The sequence below is a fragment of the Lutra lutra genome, chromosome 2, assembly GCF_902655055.1.
Source record: "Lutra lutra chromosome 2, mLutLut1.2, whole genome shotgun sequence".
NCBI lineage: Eukaryota > Metazoa > Chordata > Mammalia > Carnivora > Mustelidae > Lutra > Lutra lutra.
Genome location: NC_062279.1, coordinates 142442556 through 142469788, shown reverse-complemented (window position 1 = coordinate 142469788; position 27233 = coordinate 142442556). Strand labels below are relative to the sequence as shown.

The 27233-nt window shown below is 42.8% G+C and overlaps 1 protein-coding gene across 9 annotated transcripts in view; it reads right to left on the bottom strand.

Annotated features, from left to right (window-relative positions):
- ADD1 (adducin 1) overlaps positions 1 to 27233 on the bottom strand; it is an 88975-nt gene that overhangs the window by 21351 nt on the left and 40391 nt on the right. For all 9 annotated transcript variants that reach the window (XM_047718676.1, XM_047718680.1, XM_047718681.1 and 6 more), the window contains exons 2-6: positions 24066 to 24280; positions 18942 to 19104; positions 9613 to 9764; positions 2102 to 2182; positions 1704 to 1853 (exon numbers count right to left, since the gene is read on the bottom strand). In XM_047718676.1, the coding sequence (XP_047574632.1) occupies positions 1704 to 1853; positions 2102 to 2182; positions 9613 to 9764; positions 18942 to 19104; positions 24066 to 24260 (741 nt within the window). In that variant the 5' untranslated portion in view covers positions 24261 to 24280. The remainder of the gene's footprint in view (positions 1 to 1703; positions 1854 to 2101; positions 2183 to 9612; positions 9765 to 18941; positions 19105 to 24065; positions 24281 to 27233) is intronic.

Genomic DNA, 27233 nt, shown 5'->3' with positions numbered 1-27233 from the left:
TTGGACATGCTGTAAGGTTCTGACCCACTTGTCATCTCAGGTTGTAGGGGAGAACGAAACGTGAAATGTAGATAAGAGCCAATTTCTGAAGTTTAGAATAATTATGCTGTATAATTTCTCTTCTATTGCAATAAAACAATCCTAAGTGTTCATAAAGCCCTTAATTTCCTTAATATTCCCAAGTTGACTTTGGAATGTGCTAACTTTTAAGGATTTCTACCTCAACTAACAGGCTCCAAAGATTCCAAGAATATCCACAAGTGCAACAACTGCACACAAGTTCATCTAAAAGAAGCCACCACAAAAAAGGCGGCAACGTCATATTTACTCTCTCTCATGGTATCAGCCTTCCTAGGAGAAGAAATTTCCAAGTGAAGTGATCTGGTATGTTTTAAAATAAATTATACAGGGGCTCCTGGGTGGCTCAGTGGGTTAAAGCCTCTGCCTTCGACTCAGGTCATAATCCCAGGGTTCTGGGATCGAGTCCCGCATCAGGCTCTCTGCTCAGTGGGGAGCCTGCTTCACCCCCCCACCCCTCTGCCTGCTTCTCCACCTACTGTGATCTCTCTCTCTCTGTGAAATCAATAAATAAAATCTTTTAAAAAAAATTATACAGTAAGCTGTTTGTAACCATATTTTTAAAGGTACTGCTAATGGTTCATTAAAATGCATGGACTTTTTGTGGCTGGAAGAGCACACTTTTTTTTAGAAAAAATTTCAGAAAATGATAGCTCTACTAAAACTCTTATGTTGACATCTAGAACCACATGTTCAAAGTAAAATAACTAAGCCAGACAGATCAACCATTCATTAAAACAATCCCAAACGCATGACATAAAACATCAGGTGAACATTCAGCATTACTGAATCCACGAGGTTATGTGTGGTAAAAATAAGTCCAGAAAGTCATTAGAATATACAATGGGTGATAAAAAGCCAATTCTGGAGAGTTGCAGCATTTCACTGTCACATGACCATACTAACAACCAGAATGGGCATGTTCAGGCTGGGAGGTCTGGCCTGTGGGCACAAGAAGGGCCCAGGCTTGTTGACTGTGCTGGGGCGGGCTCTGGGGAAGCTCCGGGCTCAGAGGCCAGGTCTCCCAACAGCTTACGAGGTCTGTGCCTTCCTCTCGCCACAGCCGTTCCTCCTCTCCTTCCTATCATGATCCAGCCCCGGCATCTGCTGGCTTCGGGCAGACATCTAGAGGCTTCCAGGCCTCAACCACCCACTTCTCACGTCTGCCACCCCTATCTGGCACCCCAGGGACCATGAGCAGGTCCAGGCCTCCTGCATCCCCGTAGCACTTCCCTGAGACCACCGCATCCTCCCCCTGCAGCCTGTCTGGCAGCCCCCACAAACCCTCTTCACAGACAAGGAGTCTGCTTACGGCCCTCCCTCTGCAGCTCCCAGCAGTCTTCCCCACACTGAAGTTTGACCTCACCCTCAACACACTCCAACTTTCTGTTAAGTCTAATAGACACTTTCAGATTCACACAGGTTTTCCAAAAATAGAGAGTGTATAGACCCCTTAAGAGGAAAAAAATTCTTTTAAGAAAGTAAACTTAGTCAAAGACTTTTTCTACTCCACAAAACCAGGCTTGTTGACTTGTTGCCTCAAGAGAGCACAACTATGAGGACATGTAAAGCGCCCCTCGCTCCACAGCTTTCACTCCGAGTCGCTTGGGGAACAGCACACTCACCGCAGCTCCTGCCGGCGTGTGGATGTGCACCACGCACTTGACATCTGGTCGCGCAGCGTAGATGGCAGAGTGTAACACAAAGCCAGCCTGGTTTACTCCTAGGTTAGTACTTCCACGATCTACTATCTCTCCTTGTATATTGACTTTAACCTGAAAATAAGCAAAAAAAAATTTAAGATGTCAGGAGGATTTCAAATGACCCTTCCTAGAAATTATTTCAGCCAAAGTTTAAAGTGTTTATAACTAATTCTAAAGCTTTTTTTTTCTGAGTTTATCACACAAAACACAAACTTTGTCCTCTTTCTTGGGTTTTATAGGTCTCATGGGATTAAAAGGTATTTAATTATCAACTATGACCTAGACACACATGATACCCAAGAGGAAAAGGATATTCTTACCAAACTGGATGCAGTCACTTCACTATAGAGAAGTCCAAAGGGAACAATGAGGAAATGTTCCTGCTCGGAGCTCACTCTGGTCTGTAAGGAAAATTGCTGAGTCAGCTCAAAAATCCAACTGAAATTATTTGCATCTCTTTCTATCCACAAACTCACAGGTTTATTGTGCGCATTCTGTGAGCTACACAGGAAAGCCTGTAGGTACAGCGTCTGTCACGGAACTACAAGGACTGGAAGCTTCCATCATCATACTATAGTCACGTCTCGGGTATATAACGTGCATCCTGGTCGCATTCATGACAAATGACTTCATAAAGAGGAAACCTGGTAGCTACAAAGCCAGTACCACATGCAGAAAGACACCACTCCTCAGGCATATCATGGTGAAAACCAAAACTTACTTTTGTCCAAAGGGACTTTGTCTTTAGTGCTCAAAACCCACAGGCTAGTGAACAATCCTAACAAGCACAAACAACAGAGGGGTCTTCCTTATGGCCTGATGGATTTCAAAGTCTCAACCACACCCCATCACCACGCCCCTGGTCAGTTTGCTCCTTCCTCAAAGGCTTTCTTTCTACAATTCATTCAGTACCAATGTGGCACATGCTATGTACCTGTGTTAGATGCTCGTAATACCACAGGAAAAAAGAGTCCTGCCCTCTAAAAACTCAGTTTAGTCTTTATGATGATTTTGGGAGACTCAAACGATTTCCCAAAGTCATCATATTGGAACACGTTTACTGCTAGTCAAAGAGCTCCAACAGGGACGAGGCTGGTCATTTGTTGTAGCGTTCATGAGAAAGGAATTACAGTGTTTAGCCTAACTTCCTAACCAGTGTGGTGACTTCTGTAGTAGCCTGAACAGAAGCACACACAGGGTCTGCTGGGGCAGATGTCATGATGGGCACCACATCCCCACTGTCCTGCCTCATTTCTTCATTCAGCAAACAGCACTGACCGCCAGCTCCACCACAGGGGGCTAGGCTACAGATGGAAATAACTCTGGAGACCTAGTCATCAAACATTCTCTCTCACACTGAGCAGAAACCTGTCTTCCTCAACTTTTCATCACTCTTTCTAGTATGCAACACTGTACAAACCCAACTCCCCACTTCTACAATTTAGTTCTCAGACACCTGAAACTACCCGACCTCTTCATGTCAGCTTTGTCCTAAATTTACTTGACCCCTGAAGTATAGCATAACTCTGATCTACAATCACGGTAAGACCTTAGTTAGAATCCTAGCTCTGCCAGGTATAGGCCAGGCTCATTTGGGACAGTGCGTTCCCAGTCTCCTTATCCTTTTTTTTTTCTTTTTAATATTTTATTTATTTATTTGACAGAGAGACACAGCAAAAGAAGGAACACAAACAGGAGGAGTGGGAGAGAGAGAAGCGGGCTTCCCATAGAGCAGGGAGCCCGATGCAGAGCTTGACCCCAAGACCAAAGGATCACGACCCCAGCGAAAGGCAGAAGCCTAACAACTGAGCCACCCAGGTGCCCCTCCCCGCCGGCATCCTTATCCTTAAAGAGGGAATGATAAGAGCTCCTACTCACAAAGCAGTAAACAGCATCTCCCCACGAGTACTAGCAGTAGGAGCAACAGTAGTAAATCATGACCATGAATGAGTCTGTTCTAAATCCACCTCTGTGATGTCTACTCTCTGTAAATCCCCATTTCCCCATTCTCATGGTTGTTTCAAAAATTCCCACGTGATTTCCACCTTTACCGAAAATATTTTCCCATTAATGGCGAGTTTAGTGAGGCTTATTTCTAAATTCAGTTCTTGTATTTTAAAAACTATACATCTTTTTATCTAAAATAAAACTAACTAGACAATTATCCCAATTCCCAAGTTGGATCAAAACAGAAAACAAGGAATTCCTTTGTGCATTTATTGGTTAGAATGAAAAAAAAAAAAAAAGGCTGGAAATAAGAAAAAATTAAACACCAGATATATTTACTTCCTTCAACAGTTTTTATCTCACACAATGTACAAAAAGTGTTTAGAGGGTACGTGTACAATTTAAGTATAATAATAAATCAAACACTTTCTAGTTTCCCGGAAGCTTGTCTCTTCCCTGTTCCCCAGAAGTAACCACTATCCTGAATTATGTGTTCAGCATCTTCTTCCTTGACTTTACAGTTTTACCTAATAAATATTCATCCTGAAGCCATATCTTGTTTAATTTTTATCTGATTATGAACCTCAAATAATTGGAATCATACTGCATTTTTCAGTGACCTTTCTTCCTCCACATTATTTCTGAGATTCCTCCATATTATGATACTCATGATACTGGATGAATACACAACAAATGTGTCCATTCTTCTGTCAATGCCCATGGCTCCTGTTTTGCTACATAACCCAATGCTGGGAACGTTCTTGTACCTGTCTCCCAGCATACATGGTCAGGTTTTTTCAGAGACACTAAATTATCTCCAAAGGGCCTAACTAAATGTACACTCCTTCCAGCAGTGTATGGGAGCTCCGTGTTTCTACTGCCATCTTCTTTAAAAATTACAATCTAGGGGCACCTGGGTTAAGCATCTACCTTCAGCCTAGGTCATGATCCCAGGGTCCTGGGATCGAGCCCCACAGAGGCAGCCTGCTTCTCCCTCTCCCCATCCCTCCCACTCATGCTCTCTCTCTCAAATAAATAAAATCTTTAAAATTTAAAAAAAAAATTCTGAGGGTGCCTTGGTGGCTCAGTGGGTTAAAGCCTCTGCCTTTGGCTCAGGTCATGATCTCAGGGTCCTGGGATCGAGTCCTGCATCAGGCTCTCTGCTCAGCGGGGAGGCTGCTTCCCCCTCTCTCTCTGCCTGCCTCTTTGCCTACTTGTGATGTCTGTCAAAAATAATAAAATAAATCTTTAATAAGTAAAATAAAATGACTTTTAAAAGGCAGTGGGGTGTGGCCTGACCAATTAAAAAAAAATTCTGAATTCGCTGGATTGCTTTGTGGGTATAAATATATAACTTTCCAATTTCGATTTTTCAGTCCAACTGTGTCAGCGTCAATTACAATCCACAATGCAGACTCTTCTCTGTCTCTGATTTCAGTACATGAGATCCGGCTCCAGGTTCTGTTCTGTCCCAGTGGTCTGTCTCTTCCTTTGCGCAAAGCACACTATTCTAATTACCATCACTGTATAAGTTGACAGTCGTTAGGAAAAACTCCTTACTTAGTTCATCTTAGCTACTCTTGGACTTTTTGTCTTCCATATAAATTTTAAAAGCATGCTATCAGGTTCCACGTTAAAAACCTACTACAAAGCCAATAACATGCTTCCCTATCACCATGCAGACCTTGTGCATATAGTTACAAGCAGTATACACTGTATGCTCTCTTGCTTATAATGACTTCTCATTTCTTCACATGGTCTTTGTAACGTTGTTCATAGCATACAACATTCTCTCAAACTGGTGTTAATAACGGGGCCACATCCCACCTACGCCTGGATATTTAGACTCAAATTTTATTATAAAGAATACTAACAGTTTTTCTTCCTTGACTTAAGAGCCTAGCAAATCTAGGGATACCTGGATGGCTCACTCGGTTGGGCGCCTGGCTCTTGCTTTCGCCTCAGGTAATGATCTCGAGGTCCTGGGATGGAGCCCTGTGATGGGCTTCCACTCAGTGCGGAGTCTGCTTCTCCCTCTTCCTCTGTCCCTCCCCCTGCTCGTGCTCTCTCTTGCTCTCTCAAACAAAATGTATCTCAAAAAAAAAAAAAAAAAAAAAAAAAAAAGCCTATCAAATCTACATATTTTAATAGAAAAAAGCTTAAAATATACAATTTTCTGAGTCTGAAGCAAAAAAGGAAAAAGTGCTGGGGCACCTGAGTGGCTCACTTTTTGTTAAGCATCTGACTTGTGATTTGGCTCAGGTTATTATCTCAGTGTTGTGAGATCGAGCCTGCATCTGGCTCCATGCTGGGTGTGGAGCCTGCTTGAGATTCTCTTTTTCTCTCCTTTTGCCCCTCCCCACCACATGCGCACACATGCACATGCGAGCGCACGCGCTCTCTCTCTCTAAATAATAAAGGCAAAAGTACTAAATATAGGTGTGAAGTAAACAAGAGCAGAGAATATCTGCAAGAAAGTTTCCGAAGGGCTGGTGCTACCCTCACTGCATATGTTCCTACACACCTGGTGCCCCTTGTCTGTCCAGAAGGACTGAGCACTCACATCGAAGATTTTAAGGTCACTCCCTAAAAACCAAGGACACCCAACACAGCCTCTCTGGTAAAGATCTACACCATGTCCCAGAAGCACAACACACTGGCCACAAAGGTGGGCTCCAGCCCACCCCCGAGGCTTAGCACACCCCACAGTTGACACTGGAGCTGAACTAAGAGGCATTTAGAGGTGGAAAGGCCTCAGCATTAGCTAAGTGCCACCACGAGGAGAAGTCCAACTCCCATGCTAACTCCCATGCCACCGTGGCTTCTGACAACCCCCCAAAGCTTCTCGAAACCTGATGTGATCTTAAGACAGAAATCTAATTCAGACAATCATCTCCAATCCTCCAATGCCTGCTAGTGCTCTTAACTCCCTTCAGCAGAAAATCCCTAGGCCCCCTTTCAAAGAAAGGGCACAGTGACCTGGTATTACTTTTTGGTTGCACTGACAAATACTGTTAATATTTATTTTCTGTTAAGAGTTTATATGGTAACACTTAGATTGTAAAACAAAAAATGAATGCCATAAGTAGTTAAAAAAAATAAGAACAAAACTTTCTTCCTCAAAGATTCTCTAGTTCACAAGATACAGGAAATATTTTTGTGCTTCAGTATCTTTTCTACTCATAAGTATTAAAGGCCACACAGATCACCTACAAAAGAGTGAACATTGACTAATGTTTTAATTCTGCCAAGTACTAAATAAAGGGGGTAATGGGTGGCAAAGCAATTTCAGCAAGTTAAACTTAAACAGCATTCATAGTGGGGACTACTGGTAAACAGCATTTTAAACCCCCAAAGAATATGAAGCTGTTAGTAAAGCCAAGGATTACATTTCTGATTGTAGATGTGACATTTTCATGGAACTTAGCCAACCAGTGAGCATTAAACTCCCTCCACAGAGCACTCCGTCAAGCAGGATCAGTCACAGATGCCGGCAATTCTCACACAGGCACCAGGGACAGAACTGAAGAATTGGCAGAAGTGGCAGGCTAAGTGGACCCTCCAACCAAGCACCACAAGGCACCACGGAGTTCCCAGTTCCTGTTCGATATTTTTACTGAGGCCAGATTTTGGGTTGTTGTGTACCTACAGAAGCACCCTTCACAGACTCAATGTTCCTGTGAGTGGAGATGGATGGCAGACAAGCAAATGGAAAGTATGGGTGATAGTAACTGCTTTGGGGGAAATGAAGTAGGTGTGCTGGGTGGAGGTAATATCCTACAGGCCTGACCGTGTGGACACGACAGGGCCAGGTTTGCATTTTCAAAAGCAAACTTTAACGGCAACGTGGGGAAGAGACAGAGGGGAGGGTAATACGACATCTCTGGCCAAGATCCATCCCATGTCCTGGAAGCACAGTGCACTGGCCAAAAAGGTGGGCTCCAGACCACCCTCCTCCTCGGAGGCTTGGCACTCCCCACAGGCTACAATGGAGCGAACCTAGCACCACTACCAGTCCACGTGTGAAAATCACCTACATGTGCACTGGCTATGAAGAAAAGGGTAAAACAGTCTAAGCGGCTATTAACAGCAGTGGCCCTAGGGGAGGTGAGAGTACCAGCAGGACTGACTTCTGCAGACGTCTGTGGGAGGCACACTTATTACTAGAAGTAGGCACTATATTAATAATTTGAAATATCCAATAACAGAAATTCAATGAAGAAACAGAGACTGGAATAAGTATAAAAGTCAGAGAAAGAGGTTATCTCAACAGAAGAGCAAAGAGAAAAACAGAAGCCTGACAAGGCACTAGGAATCAAAGGTGGCAAGAGACGGGGTGAAACTCCAACTGGGAAACAAGGTTTGGCTGCAGGTGGTCAGGCGCTCCCACATGCTCTGTGACACACTGTGCTCATTTGCTAGGAGAAAAGAGGTCAAGAGTTTCGAGGACAATAGACAGAGTAGAGAAACACTAGTGAGCTGGCTAAGTGAGACGTCCTACAGTGCCAGGCAGCACTGGGGATTCATTTGCAACTGGGGCTGCAGTCTAAGGAGAAAGCCAGTTGCAAATGAGGCTCCCTGCAGCAGGGTCTGATGCTTGGGGGCAGGGAGGAATAGCACAGTACTGGCAAAGAGTGGCATGGACAGGATACACCATGCTGGACCAAACAGGGAGGAAACTGGGGCCAATGGCTTGGGATGTAGAAAGGACGAGCCAAAAAGGCAGGACTTGTCTCACTCCATGACAGAACCCCAGAGCTAGAATAATGCTTGATACAGAATCAATATTTACAGCAGACACCAAGTAAATACTTACTGAAAGAAGAAAACAAAAGTCCTGATAATGTTAAAAAATAGCTAAAACTGGAGCAGCTAAAGAAAAAACTATGAGATGGGACGCCTGGGTGGCTCAGTCAGTTAAGCATCTGCCTTCAACTCAGGTCATGATCCCAGGGTCCCGGGACTGAGTCCCATATCAGACTCCCTGCTCAGTGGGGAGTCTGTTTCTCCCTCTCCCTCTGCCGGCTGCTCCCTCTGCTTGTGCTCTCTCTGCCAAATAAAAACAATCTTTTAAAAAGAAAAGAAACTATGAGAAATAGAAGACTTGGGTCAGAACAAGAAATAAAACACACATCTTCATTCTTTGGTTTTTAGGCATAAAAAGATTTTTGGGAATGGCCTGTATCCTAGTTCCCCTTACCTGTGGGAGAGACATTCCAAGACCCCCAGTGGATGCCAGAAACCGCAGACAGTACCAAACCCGATATACACTATTTTCCCCTATGTCTACATACTCATGATAAAGTCTGATTTATAAACTAGGCACAGCAAGAGATTAATAACAATAACGAATAATAAACTAGAATAAGTATAATAATACACTACAATGAAAGTTGTGTGAATATGGTCTCTCCCTCTCTCTCAAAATGTCTTACTGCCCTGTGCTCACCCTTCTTCTTGCGATGATGGAGGTGAGGAGCTGCAAGAGGTGAGTGCTGTGGGCGTGTGACTGAGCAAGCAGCTACCACTGACCTTGACCATACACCAGAAGCAGGGCCATGTGTTTCCAGACTGGCTGACAGCAAGTTTAACTGAAGCTGCAGAAAGCAAGACCCCAGGTAATAGGGGAAGACTCTACTTTGGTAAACGCTCATTTATAAGGTCAGTATGCAAAAAGTGAGTTTGAAAGAACTACTGTCCTTGTAATTTTTAATTCAAACCACATAATTCTCAGATGATTACACTCTGCAGTCAGGAATGAGAAAGAAGGTGTTCCAAGATTGACTTCAGCTCAGTTGACCCTTCCTGCCCTAAACGGGAAGAGGTGGTGCCAGACACGTAATAGTCCATTTATTACTCAGTTACTACCCCATTTAATACTCACTGTGATATGATTGTAGATAAGCTGAGACCATCCAAAGAGATCTGCCAGCCGATAAAATGCTGCCAACTTACACCGCAGTAATTTCTCCCCTTTGTCATAGGCGATCGAATCAGATCCTCTCAGGTCATTCACAGGAGTTACCATACCAAGACCTGAAATAGAAGAGAAACAAACTCAAACACTTACTATTTCTGATGAAATATAACACAAGTAATAATAATCCTGAGATATTAATATTCTACACTGGGCTATGAAGTAAGACTCAAAAACTTCAAAGACTATTTCATAAAAATCATGTTCCCCAACATTAATAGAATTAAGTTAGAAATCAAGAACAAAAATGGTAGCAAAATTTGTGGAATGCAGTAAAGCAATGCTTATAAGGGAATTTATAGCAGTAAACATATATATTAGAAAAGAAGAGAGCGCCTAGGTGGCTCAGTCCATTAAGCATCTGCCTTCAGCTCAGGTCCTGATCTCAGGGTTCTGGGATCAAGTCAACATCAGGCTCCCTGCTCATTGGGAGTCGTCTTCTCCCTCTCCCTCTGTCTCTCTCCCCTGTTCATGCTCTTTCTCTCTCTCAAATGAATAAAGCCTTAAAAAAAAAAGTTTAAAAAATGATCTAGGTTTCATCTTACGCAACTAAAAAAGAAAACTAAATCCGAAAAGAGTAAGAAAAAAAAGAATGAAGAAAAAGGAGATATCAAACAGAAAAATAACAGAGGGCACCTGGGTACTACTATCAGTTAGGCATCAGACTCTTGGTTTAGGCTCAGCTCGTGATGTCAGGGTCATGGGACACAGCCCTGCATCAGGCTCCATGCTCAGTGGGGAGTCTGCAGGAGATTCTCTTTCCCTCTCCCTCTGCCCACCCCCGACACACACATTTGCTCACATTCTCTCTCTTAATAAATCAATCTTTAGAAAAATGAAAATAGAGAAAAACATTTAATATTGAGAGGATTAAAACCAAAATAATGAAATCAAAAGAAATGAAACACGAAATGAAAGGAAACAAAATAAAAGACACTTCTAAGCAGACTCCAACAAAACACGGAAGAAGCAGAAGTCACCAGTAAGAAGCAACAGAGAAGGGACATCACTACATACCCTACCGACATTAAAAGGATAATAACAGGATAATATGAACAACTATACCAGCACATGTTTTAATTTACATGAAACAGACAAAATCCTAGAAAGACATAAGCTACCAAAGCTCACTCCAGAAGAAACAGACATGCTGAATAGCCCTGTTTCCATTAAGCTGAATTTGCAGTTAAAAACATTTCCATAAAGAAAAGTCCTGGGCCAGGGGCGCCTGGGTGGCTCAGTGGGTTAAGCCGCTGCCTTCGGCTCAGGTCATGATCCCAGGTCCTGGGTTCAAGCCCCACATCGGGCTTTCTGTTCAGCAGGGAGCCTGCTTCCTCCTCTCTCTCTGCCTGCCTCTCTGCTTACTTGTGATTTCTCTCTGTCAAATAAATAAATAAAATCTTAAAAAAAAAAAAAAAAAAGAAAAGTCCTGGGCCAGGGGAGCTTCAGGGGGCTCAGTGGGTTAAGCATCCACTCTTGATTTTAACTGGAGTTGTGGTCTCAGGGTTGTGGGATCAAACCCTACATGGGCTCTGTACCCAGGGCAGGACCTCCTTGTTATTCTTTCCCTCCTCCTTGCCATAACCCTCAGCCCCCCCCTCCTCTTGCAGGAGCTCCCTTTCTCTAAAATAAATAAATGAATAACATCTTTAAAAAAAGGAAGGAAGAAAGAAAACTCCAGACCCAGATGACATCACTGTGAATTCTACCATATATTTAAGTAAAAAATACCAATACCATAAGAACTCTTCTCAAAAGTTCTATACAAGTCCTTCCAGAAACACTTTCCAATTCACTCTATCAGGCCCAGCATCACCTTGATATCAAAACCAGAAAAAGACACTGTGTTACGTGAGAAAAAAGACGAGTATCTCCCATGAACGCAGACTAAAAATTACTTAACAAAATTTCAGCAAATAGTCCAGCAATAAACAGACAGACTAACACATTATGATGGGGGCAAAAGGGGATTATCTCAGGCATACAAAATTGGTTCAGCATTCAAGAAAGCAATAAATAGGGGCATCTGGGTGGCTCAGTGGATTAAGCCTCTGCCTTCAGCTCAGGTCATGATATCAGGGACCTGAGATGGAGCCCCACATCGGGCTCTCCACTCAGCAGGGAGCCTGCTTTCCCCTCTCTCTCTGTCTGCGTCTCTGCCTACTTGTGATCTATCTCTCTGTCAAATAAATAAATAAAATCTTTAAAAAAAAAAGGCAATAAATATAATTCACTATATTGAACTAAAGAAGAAAAACCAATCATTTTAATAGATACAGAAAAGCATTTCACAAAATTCAACATCCATTTAGGATAAAAGCACTCCACAAATTAGGAATACAAGTGTCCTCAACTTGATAAGGGACATCTACCAAAAAAACTACCAGGAACCAGCATAATGACAAAAGACTGAATGTTTCTCTCCCAAAATCAAGAAGTATGCAAGGATGTATACTCTGGCATTCTTACTGAATACTGGCAATTCTCACCCATGCAATAAGGCAAGAAAAAGGAAAACAAACAAGCAAAAACATACATACAGAGAAGGAAGGGGGGAAAAAAGTATCTGCATGACTCCTCATTACATGTTGCTAAATTTGAATCTTTTCTTTAATTATAAACTATCTTAAGCAAACAGAAGAACATGGAGAACAATAAAAAAAAACCACCTATTATCTTGATTTAACATAGGTCAACATTTACTTTAGATCTTTAATTCTTAAAAACTGTCTTTTAGAAGATTTTCAGAAGATGGTAGCAGTGAGTACAGTTTTTCAATCTTATTAAATCTCTATCCCGACCCTGCACAAAAAAATTAGCTACACAAACTAAGATAGCAAAGCAAAAACCTAAGGGTGATACCTATAACACTAGGTAATAAGGTAGAATGATGAAACAAAAAATATAACTGGGTAGGGTTGACATACAGTGTAGGACATCATCATCTCTGAAGGAAGAAGCAGAAGGAACCATAGACCATTTGCCAAACTCCCAAAAGAACCACCAGGAACTCACTACAATAAGCTTAGAGGGCCAATTTGAGCAGCTGAGACCAGGAGTTCTGCCACTTAAATCCTTAAAAAATTTTTCCAAACTAGCCATTTAAAACTGACTTTCAGGACAAAGTCTCACACAAAGAAATCTGTGGTAATTAGAACCCAAACTGACTAACACAGAACTATAAAGAAAACAGAGGTGAAGAATCCAGATAAAAATAAGGAAGGGGAATAGAACCCAATCGCTTCAATAAACTGCCATATTTTTTGGCACTTCACAAAAACAACGAAGAGGGAGCTCTAGAGCCATGACATTAGAAAAGCTTTTCTGAGGGTCCCTGGGTGGCTCAGTCCTTAAGCCTCTGCCTTTGGCTCAGGTTGGGACGGAGCCCCACATCAGGCTCCCTGCTTAGCAGGAAGCCTGCTTCTCTCTCTCCCCCACTCCCCCTGCTTGTATTCCTTCTCTTGCTGTCTCTCTCTCTGTGTCAAACAACAAAATCTTAAAAAAAAGAAAAGAAAAAGAATAAAAGAAACACTTTTCTGAACCAGAATCCTTCAAGAAAACTAATTTCATGTAAAAATGAAAAGAAAAGGGGGCACCTGGTTGGCTCAGCTGGTTGTCTGACTTTGGCTTGGGTCATGATCTCAGGGTCCTGGGACTGAACTACAATGCTGGGCTCTGCAGGCAATCTGCTTGTCCCTCTCCCTCTTGCTATGTCCCTCCCTCCCCCTGCTTGTGCTCTCTAAAATAAATAAACAAAAATCTTAAAAAAAAAAAAAAAATGAACAGAAAAATACCATGATCAAATACCATACAAAAATTCTATCAAGAAAAAAGAGCAGAATCACATCCCTACAGATAATGAAAACACACAAGAAAGACATGTCCACAAAACAGATGAAAACTATAACCTGTTATTTCATAACATGGTAAAGAAAGTATTAAAATAATAAAAGATACCAAAAAAAAACACTTAATATAATCAGAAAAACTCAGAAATGAGGGCTAGAACATAAAAGGAATTAGATATAAATGAAAAAATAATTTTAAAAATACTAAATTCAAAGTAGGAGAAGAGAATGTAAAGAGAATTTTTTTTAATCATAAAGAAATGAAGCAATAAATAGGTCTTCAGAACAAGTGACAGTCAAGGAAGACAAACTCCAACATGCAAACAACAGCATCTGGGCAGTAGGAAACAAAAGGGAACAGGATAAACACTAAAAACCAATTCAATGTTCCTAGAATACAAAAGATCTGGAAGACCACATCGTCTGAGAAAATTAACCCAGGATGACCAACGCTAAGACATATATTCTGGTTAAAACTGCTCGTCTCTAAAGAAAAAAAAAATACTCTGAACATCCAGCAAAAGAGACCAAGTCACTTAAGTGGAAAGACTATCTTCAATTTTAACAGCAGTGCTTTGAGGCTGAAGAAAATCATTTAAGATTCATAAAATCGAAAATATGAGTCTAGGGTCTAACTAACCAAACCAAATTCATACTGCCATATAAAGACCAGCATGCAAGAACTCAAAGTATTGTTTCCACAAGCATTTTCTGAGAAGGCTACTAGAGAAGGTACTTAAGACAACCAAAATGACTAGGAGTACACTGATACGAAGGCAGTGGTGAGCATTAAATATATATTTGTTACAGAATTAAGTTACTAATTATAATACTAAATGAGTGTTGTAAGAGGGAGATGATATCATGTCACGGTTATATGCTGACAACACAGAATGGAACTATTTTCAATCATGAAGAGGGAACATAATATTGGTAGGGTATCGCTATTGTGTGTGATACATGGGAAAAACAAATGAGTGATCATGTAATATTCTGGTTTTGTTATTCCTGTTGTCCTTAAAAACCAGAATTTTTGTTGTGGAAGAGAAGAAAATAAGGGTTAGAGGAGATCAGGTAAAAACCCCTTAGTACTGAATTTTAAATAGAATTATAATATATATATATTATATATATATAATATATATATATATAATATACATATAATAAATATATACTTAAAATTCCAACATTCAACAGTATGCCATATAATTCATAAGGTAATAATATATTTCCTACCTCTATCCACTAAAAAGGCCTAGAAAGAATGACTAACCCAGCTCACTGCTACTGTACCCAGCAATGTACCCACTGCTATAATACCTAGACTAATTTCCATTTCCCACAAAAAGAAATAAAGATTTCTTTTTGAAATGGCCAATTCCAGACCTGGGGCAGGAAATACACTCAGAAAGCCTAGAACATCTCCTTGTAGGGGAAGGCCTGGAAAGTCAAAGACTACTAGGCTCAGGGGTCAACCTGAAGGGACTTCCACCAGTCAGAAAGGTTAACTGCAATGTTATGAAACTCATTAAATATACTGAAATCTATGAAATAATACCAAAATATAACAGTTGGTCATCTTAGAAACAATGACAGGAAACCAACTTATTTTGAAAAGGTTTACTTTTCCCATATAAACCATACCACTGGGTAACCAAAAATAGTTGAGAGAAAGCTCCTTTCCTTGTGTGCAAGCCTGATTTTTTTTTTTTTAAGATTTTATTTATTTATTTGAGAAAGAGAGGGAAAGCGAGAGAGAGAGAAAAGAGTACATGCACACTAGCGGGGGGGGTGGGGGGGCAGGTGCAACGGGAGAGGGAGAAAGAGACTCAGGCTGCTCAGACAATGGACAATGCAGAGGTCTATCCCAGGACCCTGGGATCATGACTTGAGCTGAAGGCAGACGCTTAACCAACTGACCCACACAGCTGCCCCAAGCCTGATTTCAATAGATGAAAATGAGGAAACTGCTCCACAACGTGTGAAACTCCAACCCAGAAACAGATCATCTACAAATAATTTAGCAAGACATTCCCCTCAAACATGCAATGACTGATGGGGAAGAGGGTGGCCCCTTTCCAGCCATGCCCCATTTCCAGGGAAGTTGCTCTTTACAGAAATAGTCTAGTTAATAAATACAAAGGAGGAATGATGGTATTAAAATATCTCCATCTTGGGGCGCCTGGGTGGCTCAGTGGGTTAAGCTGCTGCCTTCGGCTCAGGTCATGATCCCAGGTCCTGGGTTCGAGCCCCACATCGGGCTTTCTGCTCAGCAGGGAGCCTGCTTCCTCCTCTCTCTCTGCCTGCCTCTCTGCCTACTTGTGATTTCTCTCTGTCAAATAAATAAATAAAATCTTTAAAAAATAAATAAATAAATAAAAATAAAATATCTCCATCTTGGAATCTTTATTAAATTAATGGACCTCCATCTTGAGAATCAAGAGCTGCTAACAAGGCAAAAAGGAACCGCCAGACTATGTACCCACTGTCAGAACACAGAACCGCCTACAGAGAGTAGGCTTTGCCAGAAAGCTGAATCCAAACACAGTCAAGCATCTAGATCCAACTACCAACTTGCTATAAACTTGGAAGACCAAAGAACAAGGATAGGAGTACCATGGAGATGGAATCAGCAAAATTCAGGCTGTAGCAAATTCTGCAGGTCAACAAACCCATTTTTTTTTAAGAGTTTATCTATTTATTTGTCATAGAGAGAGAGAGAACAATTAGGGGGAGCAGCAAGCAAAGGGAGAAGCAGGCTCCCCGCTGAGCAAAGAGCCCCATGCAGGACTTGATCCCAGGACCCAAAGGCAGACACTTAATGGACTGAGCCACCCAGGCATCCCTCTTTATTTTTTTTGAAGACTTATTTATTTATTTGAGACAGAGGGAGAGAGAGCACGCAAGCACAAGCACGGGGAGGGGCAGAGGGAGAGAGAGAGAGACCCAAGCAGTCTCCTCTCCTCACTGAGCAAGGAGCCTGATGGCAGGCTCCATCTCACAATTCTGAGATCACGACCTAAGCCGAATTCAAGAGTTGGGTGCTCAACTGACCTAGCCACCCAGGCACCCCTTCTCCTTACACTTTGAGTTTAAAGAAAATGGTTTTGGGGAGCCTGGGTGGTTTGCTCAGTTGGGCATCTGACTCTTGGTTTCGGCTCAGGTCATGATCTCCCAGTCATGAGACTCAGCCTTGCATCAGGCTCTGAGCTCAGGGAGAAGTCTGCTTGATATTCTCTCCCTTTCCCTTTCCCCCTTCCCAAAATGGGCACCCACCCCTCTCTAAAAATAAACCTTAAAAAGAGAGAGAAAGGGGTAAATTGTAGCCTGAAAAAGGTTAAAGAAAAAGTACTAAAAATAGACGAAAACTAAACCCTAGTATTTCGGGATGACCATTTGGGCAATGAAACCATGAAGAAGAGCAAGGTAGTGGTTACAAGTCAAGACAGAGGTTCCTGGGATGCCTGGCTGGCTCAGCTAGCGAAGAATGTAACTCTTGATCTCCAGGTTGTGAGTTGGAACCCCACGTTGGGTGTAGCAAATACTTAAAAGTAAAATAAATAGATCTATGTATTGAGCATCAATGGCTGCTAACAACACCTGGGTAGCTCAGTCCGTTAAGCATCTGGCTTCAGCTCAGATGTTGAGCTCAGCATCCTGGGATCGAGCCCTGCACTGCTGGCCTCCCTGCTCAGTGGGAGTCTGCTGGTCCCTCTGCCTCTCCCTCTGCTTGTGCTCTCTCTATGAAATAAATTCTATTAAAAATTATTAAATAATTTTTTAAAACAAAATAAAACCTTTAAGAAAGATGGCATTTCCTTCTGAGAGGATGATAGGGGAGAGGCAATCAATCAATACCCTTAATTTCTTTCTTAACCCAGGTGGGAGCGGTAAAGGTATAACACCTGAATGCCATTTGTAAGCTGTATACCATTTGTTCTACGCCATCTATACATAGCTTACAACAAAAGTTGTACTACCTTGTTTTTAAATTTGTACTCTTAAGAAACATACTATTAGATATAATTAAAATTAATTAGATTTCTTCCTCTTTTTTTTAAAATTTATTTAACAGACAGAGATCACAAGTAGGTAGAAAGGCAGGCAGAGACAGAAAGAGGGGAAGCAGGCTCCCTGCCGAGCAGAGAGCCTGACACAGGGCTCGATCCCAGCACCCTGGGATCATGACCTGAGCTGAAGGCAGAGGCTTCCACCCGCTTTCTAACCCCCAGATTTCTTTCTCTTTTTTGGTGTGGCATTATTGCAACAAAATTTTCTTTTCTCTAATTATAAGACAATATGCAAGTAAATACATTACATCACCCTTTTATCTAATACATATGAGACAGCACTAGAATCCATTAAGAATCCTGTGAAAATAAGAAAATCAGACTACGGTTTGACTTCAGAGTAAAACCTTAGCTAGTAAATGTCCATCACTCGCTGGACATTAACAATGCATCACTCCGATGGGTGTCGGTCAACTTCTGAGAATACCATGGAACTGACAGGTAAGTAGCCAACACCTGGTGACTGAACAGAAAGCACTGGTGCACGCTGGCCCATCAGAAGCTGACTAGCCAAATACAGCTGTCAGGCATCGGTCCAGCACGCAGCACACAGGTCAGAGTGGCTGACGCTCATGCTGCCCTGGGTTCACCCTGTCACGTTAACATTTACAAGTTCAACAGCCACAGCAACGCTCCTCCACCTCTGCATGCTAACCATTCTTTGCTCACAGTCACCCATCCAGTATTTCCCAATCGGCCTGCTTTTGGAATGTCTGTCTCTCACCCATTTACAAGCAGCAGTAAGGAGTGGTAGATAAGAAATGCTGGCCTGGCTGAAATAAGTTCAGGCAAACTGATGTGCTCTTCCATAAGCACTGTTTCTGAGTATTTTTAGTTCACAAAGGGTCTGTGAAGCCACACAAAAAGTCCATCAGCCTGAGAAAGAACAGTCCTATTGGCTCATAAAAAAGGGAGCCATCTAGGGATGCCTACAGTGGCTCAGCCGTTAAGCATCTGCCGTTGAGCGTCTGCCTTCAGATCAGGTCATGGTCCCAGGATCCTACAATGGAGCCCCACATAGGGCTCCCTGCTCAGCAGAGATCCTGCTTCTCTCTCTCTCTCCCTCCCTCTGTGCATACACACACTCTCTCAAATAAATAAGTAAAACTTTAAGAAAAAATAAAAATAAATTTTAAAAAAGGGAGCCCTCTACCTTCAAGACATTTTCAGACTTACAGCCTTTCACTGTGACTAAAACATTAATTTTCAAAAAACTCAATTCTGTGTATCACAATGTACACCAATCAACTTCCCATAAGAACAGGAAATGTAGCCTACAAAATGACCGAATGGGTGCAGAGAGTCAGGAACTACTCACTCATGTTCAAGGCCGCCATCCCGCCTTGCGGAGCTGCGGGGTAGACATTCGGTACGTTCGCGGTCATGAAATCTGCAATCTGCTGTAGCGCCAACAGGCCTGTGGGGTTCTTCCCCTTCTTAAATTGTTCCTGTATCATTGATTCCAACTCTTCACAGAAAGCCTAGCAAAAGGCAAATGAGAACAGTGAGACACTATCTCTCTTCCATGCCTTGGGAAGGCAGAGGTAACTAACACACAGACAACCTTTTTGTTTATTTTCATCCAGGGCTAGAAAAGTAAATGGATATTCTCATATATTACTACTTGGAGCATCAATTGCTACATTATTTCTAGAAAGTAATGTAAATAATACAAAAGCTTAAAAATTTTAACATTCTATCACTAATAATCTTTTTGAAAGAAATAATTAGGGATATACTCAAAGATGAATTCATATGGATGTTAGTTCCAGCAGGACTGACAAAAGAGAAGCAGGTAACAGTCGACATATGAAACAGTAGAAATATGATTACACACACAGTTCCACCTTATAATGGACACGGTCCATCTATTCACACGGTCAACACGAAAGGCTGAGAAAAATTAAATGACATAAAATTGCTCTTCATATATTTTTGATTGTGAAATGGTTGTAAAGCAACAGAATCTTTTTTTTTTTTTTAAAGATTTTATTTATTTATTTGACAGAGATCACAAGTAGGCAGAGAGGCAGGCAGAGAGAGGGAGAAGAAGGCTCTCCACGGAGCAGAGAGCCCGATGCAGGGCTCGATCCCAGGACCCCAGGATCATGACCTGAGCCGAAGGCAGAGGCTTTAACCCACTGAGCTACCCACGCGCCCCAGAATCCGTGTTTTGTAAGAGTGAATACGTATCTAAACATAGAACACTAAATACATCCAAATGTTTACTATAATCATCTCAGTGATGGAATTATTAACAATTTTCATGTTCTACTTTGTGCTTCTCAGTATTTTCTTCAAAAATAATTTTTCTCAAAATAGATTCTATTAATCACTTTTTAAAAGTTGAAAAAGAAATCGTAAAACATTCATCCTTTATCAAATAATCCTAAATTTTTAAAAAAGATCCTAAACTAGGTAAAAGGATTAAATTGGGTGGATGGTGACTTTAATATAAAGTCACTACTTTAACAATACAGGTTAATTTATAGCTTTGCTTTCCCAAACCGTGTTGAAATAATTTTTCACATATCCTACAAAGAAATATCTTATCAGAGGTGCCTGGATTAAGTGCCTGCCTTCGGCTTGGGTCATGATCCCAGGACCCTGGGATCGAGCCCCACATAAGGTGTTCTGCTCAGTGGGAAGCCTGCTTCTCCCTCTCCCACTCCCCCTGCTTGTGTTCCCTCTCTTGCAGTGTCTCTGTCAAATAAATAAATAAAATCTTAAAAAAAAAAAAGTACCTTATCAAATAAATACTAGTTAAAATGAAAATGTGAGGTTGGGATGCCTGGGTGGCTCAGTCAGTTAAGCGCCTGCCTTCAGCTCGGGTCATGGTCCTGGGATCGAGTCCCATGTCAGGCTCCTTGCTCAGCGGGGAATCTCCTTCTCACTCTGCTTGCTGCTCCCCCTGCTTATGCTCTCTCTCTCACTGACAAATTTTTAAAAATCTTTAAAAAAAAAGAAAAGAAAATATGAGCTCACTGAACGAACACCCACATCTGATTACAAACACTCCAAGGGTTTCTGGATGATTCCATATTCAACTTCTAGTTTTTCATTGCTTGAATGAAAAGCCAAAAAGACATAATGCCCAGGGACAGTCCAAGTATAGCTATCATTAGCTTGCAGGAAGCAAGCAATACATGTATTACACTTAATACAATGGTATAAAAGAATATAAGGAACCAGGAGTGGCTAGAGGAACCCCTATTTACCAATGACAAATGATGTCATAGATCATATTCTGTGGGAGTCAAGGAAGGAGGGGAAAGCTGACAGGGCTTTGACTGAAAAGAAGAAATAAATAAAACACAGTTACTCAGCCATCTTTGGTATTAATGGCAAAGGCAACGATCTAGACAGATATGCAGACACAGGAGAAAGGGATACAGACAGATCCAGAAGCCTCACTAAAGGTCACAGAGTATGCTGGGCACAGAGGACAACAGTTGCATAAAACAAGCTCCCTGCCCTCACGGGCCCTCAATCTGAAAAAATCAAACCCTCTCTTTCCACCGTTTCCAAATCCACAGATGTATCTATGGGAAGCTCAGTTCAACACACATGTACAATGTATGTACACGACACAATTCAGCCCACGTACACAGTGCAACACATGTTAAGTCCCAGGTGCTGTTCTAGGCACTGAAGATATACAGCTAGAAAAAAATGGTCCTTGCCATTAAGGAACCTAAAGCTTAGCATATAACACACAAAAGGAAAACCACAGTATAAGAAGCCGTCAGTATCCACAGCTGCCCTGATGCCCTACGTGTGCGGTAAGGAGCTGAGCATAGCAGAGGCCGATGAGGGCCTGGAGCCACCCAGCCAGATCCCAGAGTCTACTCCAGCCAGCACTCATGGCCAGTGACCTTGTGTGCTTCGTTGGTCCTAAATACTGGTGGTTCAACATCCACACCCTCACCTCTCAGCAAACGGCCCGCCTCTCCTCTAGTGACCCTGTCCTCCAATCACCCAGGCCTCCCATGTGCATGATCATGTCCTACATGTGCTCTTTCCTAGTAACTGTGCCCCAAGTATGGGTTCCCCTCCTAGCTTCCAACTCACCCTTTCTTCAACTCCATCGTGACCCTAACACTGGTCCACCATCCCTTACCTTCCCTGCGTCCTGACCTCCCTCAACCACTTAGAGCCTTGGTTTAACATTATAATCATTCCCTTGCTCACACCTGCACTCTCTACCATTTCACCTGGGAATACCCCAACCCTGGTTAAATTCAACCCTTCACTCTGTCTACTCATGCTGCTGAAAGTGGCTGGAGCAGGAGGATCATGCTGTATCGTCCCACTATAAATTCATGACCCTAACCTGAGTGTGCCCTTCACACTAACCCAAAGACAGCCCATCCCCTCACCCACTCTCACACCTATCTGGGCCCGTTCTCAGCAGGTGACCCCACTGATGATTCCCTGAGAGCAGAGGATCAACCTGAAGAAAACTCTCCAGCTCCCTCCGGGATCTATGCAACTATCAGCATCTGTGCCCACAGGGTGGGCTTTCCCACTCCATGAAGTGGCTCAACTCCTGTGCTCCTAAAACCAAGAATCCAGCACCAGGACATCCCTAGGAAGCAATTCCAGGCTTTCTGGTCTTTCAGCTTATGTCCTTCCTCTGTTTCAGGGTCCCACACTGCATTCAGATCGTCACAGTTGATGCTGACTATGTCTGTCCTCGACGACCTGTGGATGGGGGCCTGCATAGCACCTGCACACAGTCGGTGCCATAAGTCAATTTTCTGCACTCTGCCCCCAGTGATGTTTCCTTCATTTCTTGTGGCTTTTACATAGGAAACTGCTCAAGCCTAAAATCTAAATGTTCTCTGATTCATTTTTAACTCTACCTCTTCCTCATCATCTATCAGCAAGTTCTACTGAACCTACCCTCAAAATAAAACTCAAAAATTACTGCCACCTCCTGCTTGGAAGATGGCTTTCTCTCTTGCCCCATACAACATTTTTTCTTTTACTTTTTTTTTTTAAGTAGGCTCCACACCCAAAGTGGGGCTTGAACTCATGATCCTGAGATTAAGAGTCACATGCTCTACAGACCAAGCCAGCCAGGCACCCCTACAATACTCCTTCTATACCAAACCTTCAAAAATGAAATGACACCAGGGGCTCCTGGGTGATTCAGCCAGTTAAACATCTGACTCTTGATTTCAGCTCAGGTCATGATCTCAGGGTCGTGAGACTAAGCCCAAATTCGGCTTAAGATTCTCTTGCTCACGCTCCCCTCCCCCGCAACCCTCTGCTTGCATGTGTTCTTTCTCTAAGAATATATTAAACTAGCGCCATTCCTGCCTGCAGCCCTCTGATGACTCTATTATACTCTGAATGCAAAACAAACTCCTAACCCGAGCCTACATAGCCTTCCAGGACTTGCTCCTCCCTGTCGCCTACTATAATCAGACCACACTGGTGCCTCGACTCTCCAAGCCCATCCAGCTCATCCCTGAGCTAGGGATTTCACTTGCTGCCCCTCAACTGGAACACTGGAACACCCCCATCCCTGCAGGGCTGGCTCCTTCCGCTCCCTTCCTCAGAGAGGACTGTGCGAACCACCACTCAGTCCAATCACCCCACTGCTTCCTGCACTGCGCTTCTGTTTGATGTCTCTTGTTCACTTTCTTCCAGGAGGATGTGAGGTCAGAAACTTGACCCAGCAGGTGCTCACACAGGTGTTATACTCATGTCCAAACTCACCAAGCTGTACACTTAAGATCTGCATAAATTCCTCTAAATTATACCTCCACAATATGTGAAGACTAATCATAACCAAACAAACAAAATCTCTTAGAGCATTTATTTGTCCTGTTCACTGCTAACTCTCCAGGTTCCTTGAGCAGCATGTAAAAGACAAACATTAAAAGAATTCCATGAGTATCTCCCTAATAACACTCCGAAGCTTTAAGGGAACAAGATCAGAAGGGAAAAAGAAATGAAGCACACACAAGGGCAGCAGCAGCAACACAAGGAAGTAATGGAGACAGAACTCCTTTACGTAAGGACGTGAACAGAACACAGAGGGCATGCTTGTGGCTTAAAGTGCTGGTGTCACTAGAGGAAAAACCAATCAATGATGAGGTCCTATTGAGGCCTACCAAGTGCCCAGCACCAGGGGAGGGGGCCTAGAGGTAACAGTAATTTTTAAACAGTTCGAAAAACAAAGAGACTCTATGGAGAAGTAGGGAGAGAATAAAAAGGAGAAGCCAGCACCTCCTCTCCTTTATGACAATGAAGATCTTTCATTTATTCTGCCTGATAACTTGAACTGAATGGAATTCTTTCCCCAGCCATGCACATACACACGAGGCAAGAATTTCCTGGGTGGAAATGCAGGCACTCTGGCATGCACAACAGAGCTAAGAGCAGAAGCCTCAGAGAAGGAAGAAGACCCTTGTGCAGCAAGAAGGCTTACAGGACTCTGCAGGATCATGGACACCCTCTTCTTCTGCTCCATCATGTTGAAGTCCTGGCGAAGATCCGGTGCCATGTTCCTCTCTCGCAAGTACTCCGGGTTGTTCTCATCCACCCTGTCAAAGTACCGCTCCTTGTGCGGGGCAGTGGTCGGGGGTGGTGAGGTCACCACCGCGGCACGAGAGTCCCCATTCATGGCACAATCTTTCTCGGTTCCTACAGAATCAACATACAAGAAAGTCTTGTGTTTGAATCAATGTCCAACAGCATTTCATCACAAGCACATCAGCCTGGCAAACACAGCCTTCAGTGTGAGAACGTCAGGAGTGACTGAGTCAGAGCCATCACGTGCGAGGTATCTTTGTGGCCTCGGAGGCACACACCAGCCATCTCCCACCCTTCTACAGACCAACGGCATTTTTTGTCCTCGCCATTGTTCTTTGGCAGACAACAGGAAAACAAGCTCACAAAGCTACTGTATCCTCTGTCAAACTGAAAAAGAATTAGATACTGAATTTTTTAAAAAGAGTTTACTTATTTATTTGTCAGAGCAAGAGAGAGAGCACAAGCAGGAGAGCAGCCAGCCGAGGGAGAAGGAGAAGCAGACTCCACACTGAGCAGGGAGCCTGATGTAGGACTTGATCTCAGGAACCTGGGATCATGACCTGAGCTGAAGGCAGACACCTAACCAACTGAGCCACTTAGGCAACCCTAGATACTGAATTTTGACAAGATAGTTTAAGTCACGATCCTGTCCCATAGAGAAAGGACCTATCAGGAGAAGCACAGTTCATTTCCAGAGAAATCTGATTTATGATATTTTCCTGAAAATGTGTTAGTAGTGATTTTGCAAAGGATTCTCCAAACGGATCAATAGGAAAGAAGCTACTCACACACCTAAATTCATGCAAACGGGAAATGCTCCTCATCAGATCACCTTTTCAGTTCAAAAAAGAGCAGGTACTGAAAACATCAACATGCCCTATTCTGTGACTAAAAGATGCCCAAATGACTCAAATTTAAAAGTCTATTATTATGGCTACTTACTTACACTCTTTTTAATCCCAATCTTTTCTTTGAAATGATGTTCAAATACTAAATTATATTCATCTTTAACTACTAAATCACTAAAGAGCACCCTTTACTAAGCATAGAAATAGTTTCGTTTCTATTGTTGACAACTTAGTGTTTACTGAGCATCTACTACATCTCACCACTGTGCTAGGTACAAAAAGCAACAGGACACTGTGCTCACATTGGGGAAGCTGGGCTCCCAGACTCATGAGAAGGGAAGACGGACTGGATCAGAAGTCATCAGCACAGAGACAAGAGCGAACACTGAAGAGGAGAGAAACTGGCTAGTGGAATGCATAGTGGGAAGGAGCAGAACTAGCACCTGGGCAAGTCCCTAGCACTTGGCAGTATACAGAGACAATTTTGAATCAATTAAGAACAAGAAGGAAAGGATGAAGAAACAAGGTGAGAAAGACTCAGGAGCCACAGGCAGAGTTTTGATGGTGAGGGGACAAGAGTTCCTCAGGCCACACAGGATGAACAAGGAAAAGATTTTAAAGAGTCGATTAAAGGAGCTATTTAAATGCAATCTGTGTCCCTTCCTTACACAGCACACAAATATTGATTCCAAATAGAGCACAGGCCTAAATGGAACAGCAAAATCTATCAAATTCTCAGAAGAAAACACAGGAGTAAATCTATGAGACTTCAGGTCAGGCACAGTTTCATATGACATCAAAAGGACAAGCAACAGGAAGAAAAAAAGAGATAAACTGGACTTCTTTAAAAATGTGCTTCAAAGGACACATGAATAAAAAGACAGCTACAGAATGGGAGGAGTATTTGAAAATCATTTATCTTTGAAGAAATCTACACCCAGAATATATAAAGAACACTTACAACTTAATCATTACAATCACAATTTTTTTAAAAAGCCTGGGGGGCACCTGGGTGGCTCAGTGGGTTAAATAAAGCCTCTGCCTTCAGCTCAGGTCATGATCCCAGAGTCCTGGGATCGAGCCCTGCATAGGTCTCTTTGCTCAGCAGGGAGCCTGCTTCCTCCTCTCTCTCTGCCTGCCTCTCTGCCTACGTGTGATCCGTCTGTCAAATAAATAAATAATAATTTTTTGAAAAAAAGCCTGAAAACCATCCCGTGGCCTACAAGAACCAAGCAGCTAACACTGCCCACATCCCTGACGCACAGAATCATGAGACGTGAATAAAAAGATAATGACTGGGGGGGAGGGGGCCTGGGTGGCTCAGTAGGTTAAAGCCTCTGCCTCCGGCTCGGGTCATGATCTCACGGTCCTGGGATCGAGCCCTACATCGGGCTCTCTGCTCAGCGGGAAGCCTGCTTCCTCCTCTCTCTCTGCCTGCCTCTCTGCCTACTTGTGATCTCTGTCTGTCAAATAAATAAATAAAATCTTAAAAAAATAAAAAAGAAGATAATTACTTGGGTCACCTGGGTGGCTTAGTCAGTTGGGCCACTGCCTTCAGCTCGGGTCATGATCCCAGGGTCCTGGGATCGAGTCCTGCATCGGGCTCCTTGCTTGGCGGAGCCCGATGCCTCTGCCTCTGCCTGCCTGTGCGCTTGTGCTCTCAATCTCTCTCCCTCTGACAAATAAATAAATAAAAATCTTTAAAAAAAAAAAAAAGAAGAAGAAGAAGAAGAAGATAATGACTTGAAGCTGGGAAGTACCAGCAGGTTTGCTGTGCTGTCACAGAGCATGGACACAATGGTGGGGAGGGGAGGGGAGTCCATTGGCTCTCACTCGTGCTCATGCTCTCGCTCCCCTGTATATGGATACACTCGTGTTTTCCTCACTTCACGGATGAGGGAACTCAGGTCACTCGGCTAGGAAGCAGCAGGACTAGGATTCAAACTGCAGGCCACTTGGCAGGTTCTTAACTTCTAAGCCACACTGCAAATAGTGAGGAGGACAGGGGGCCAGGAAAAAGCTGCAGTGCGGGGGTACAATGGCCCCAAATGGATGGGAAGGGAGGAAATCAAGAGCCTGAAATTCTGCATCTCTCAGGAGCTCCCAAGTCATACCGGTGTCACTGAACTTGGACCACAATGGGAACGCAAGGCTTTAAAGAAGAGTTCATTTAAAAAATATCTTATGGTACCAACAGTCAAAGAATCAGTTGGAGG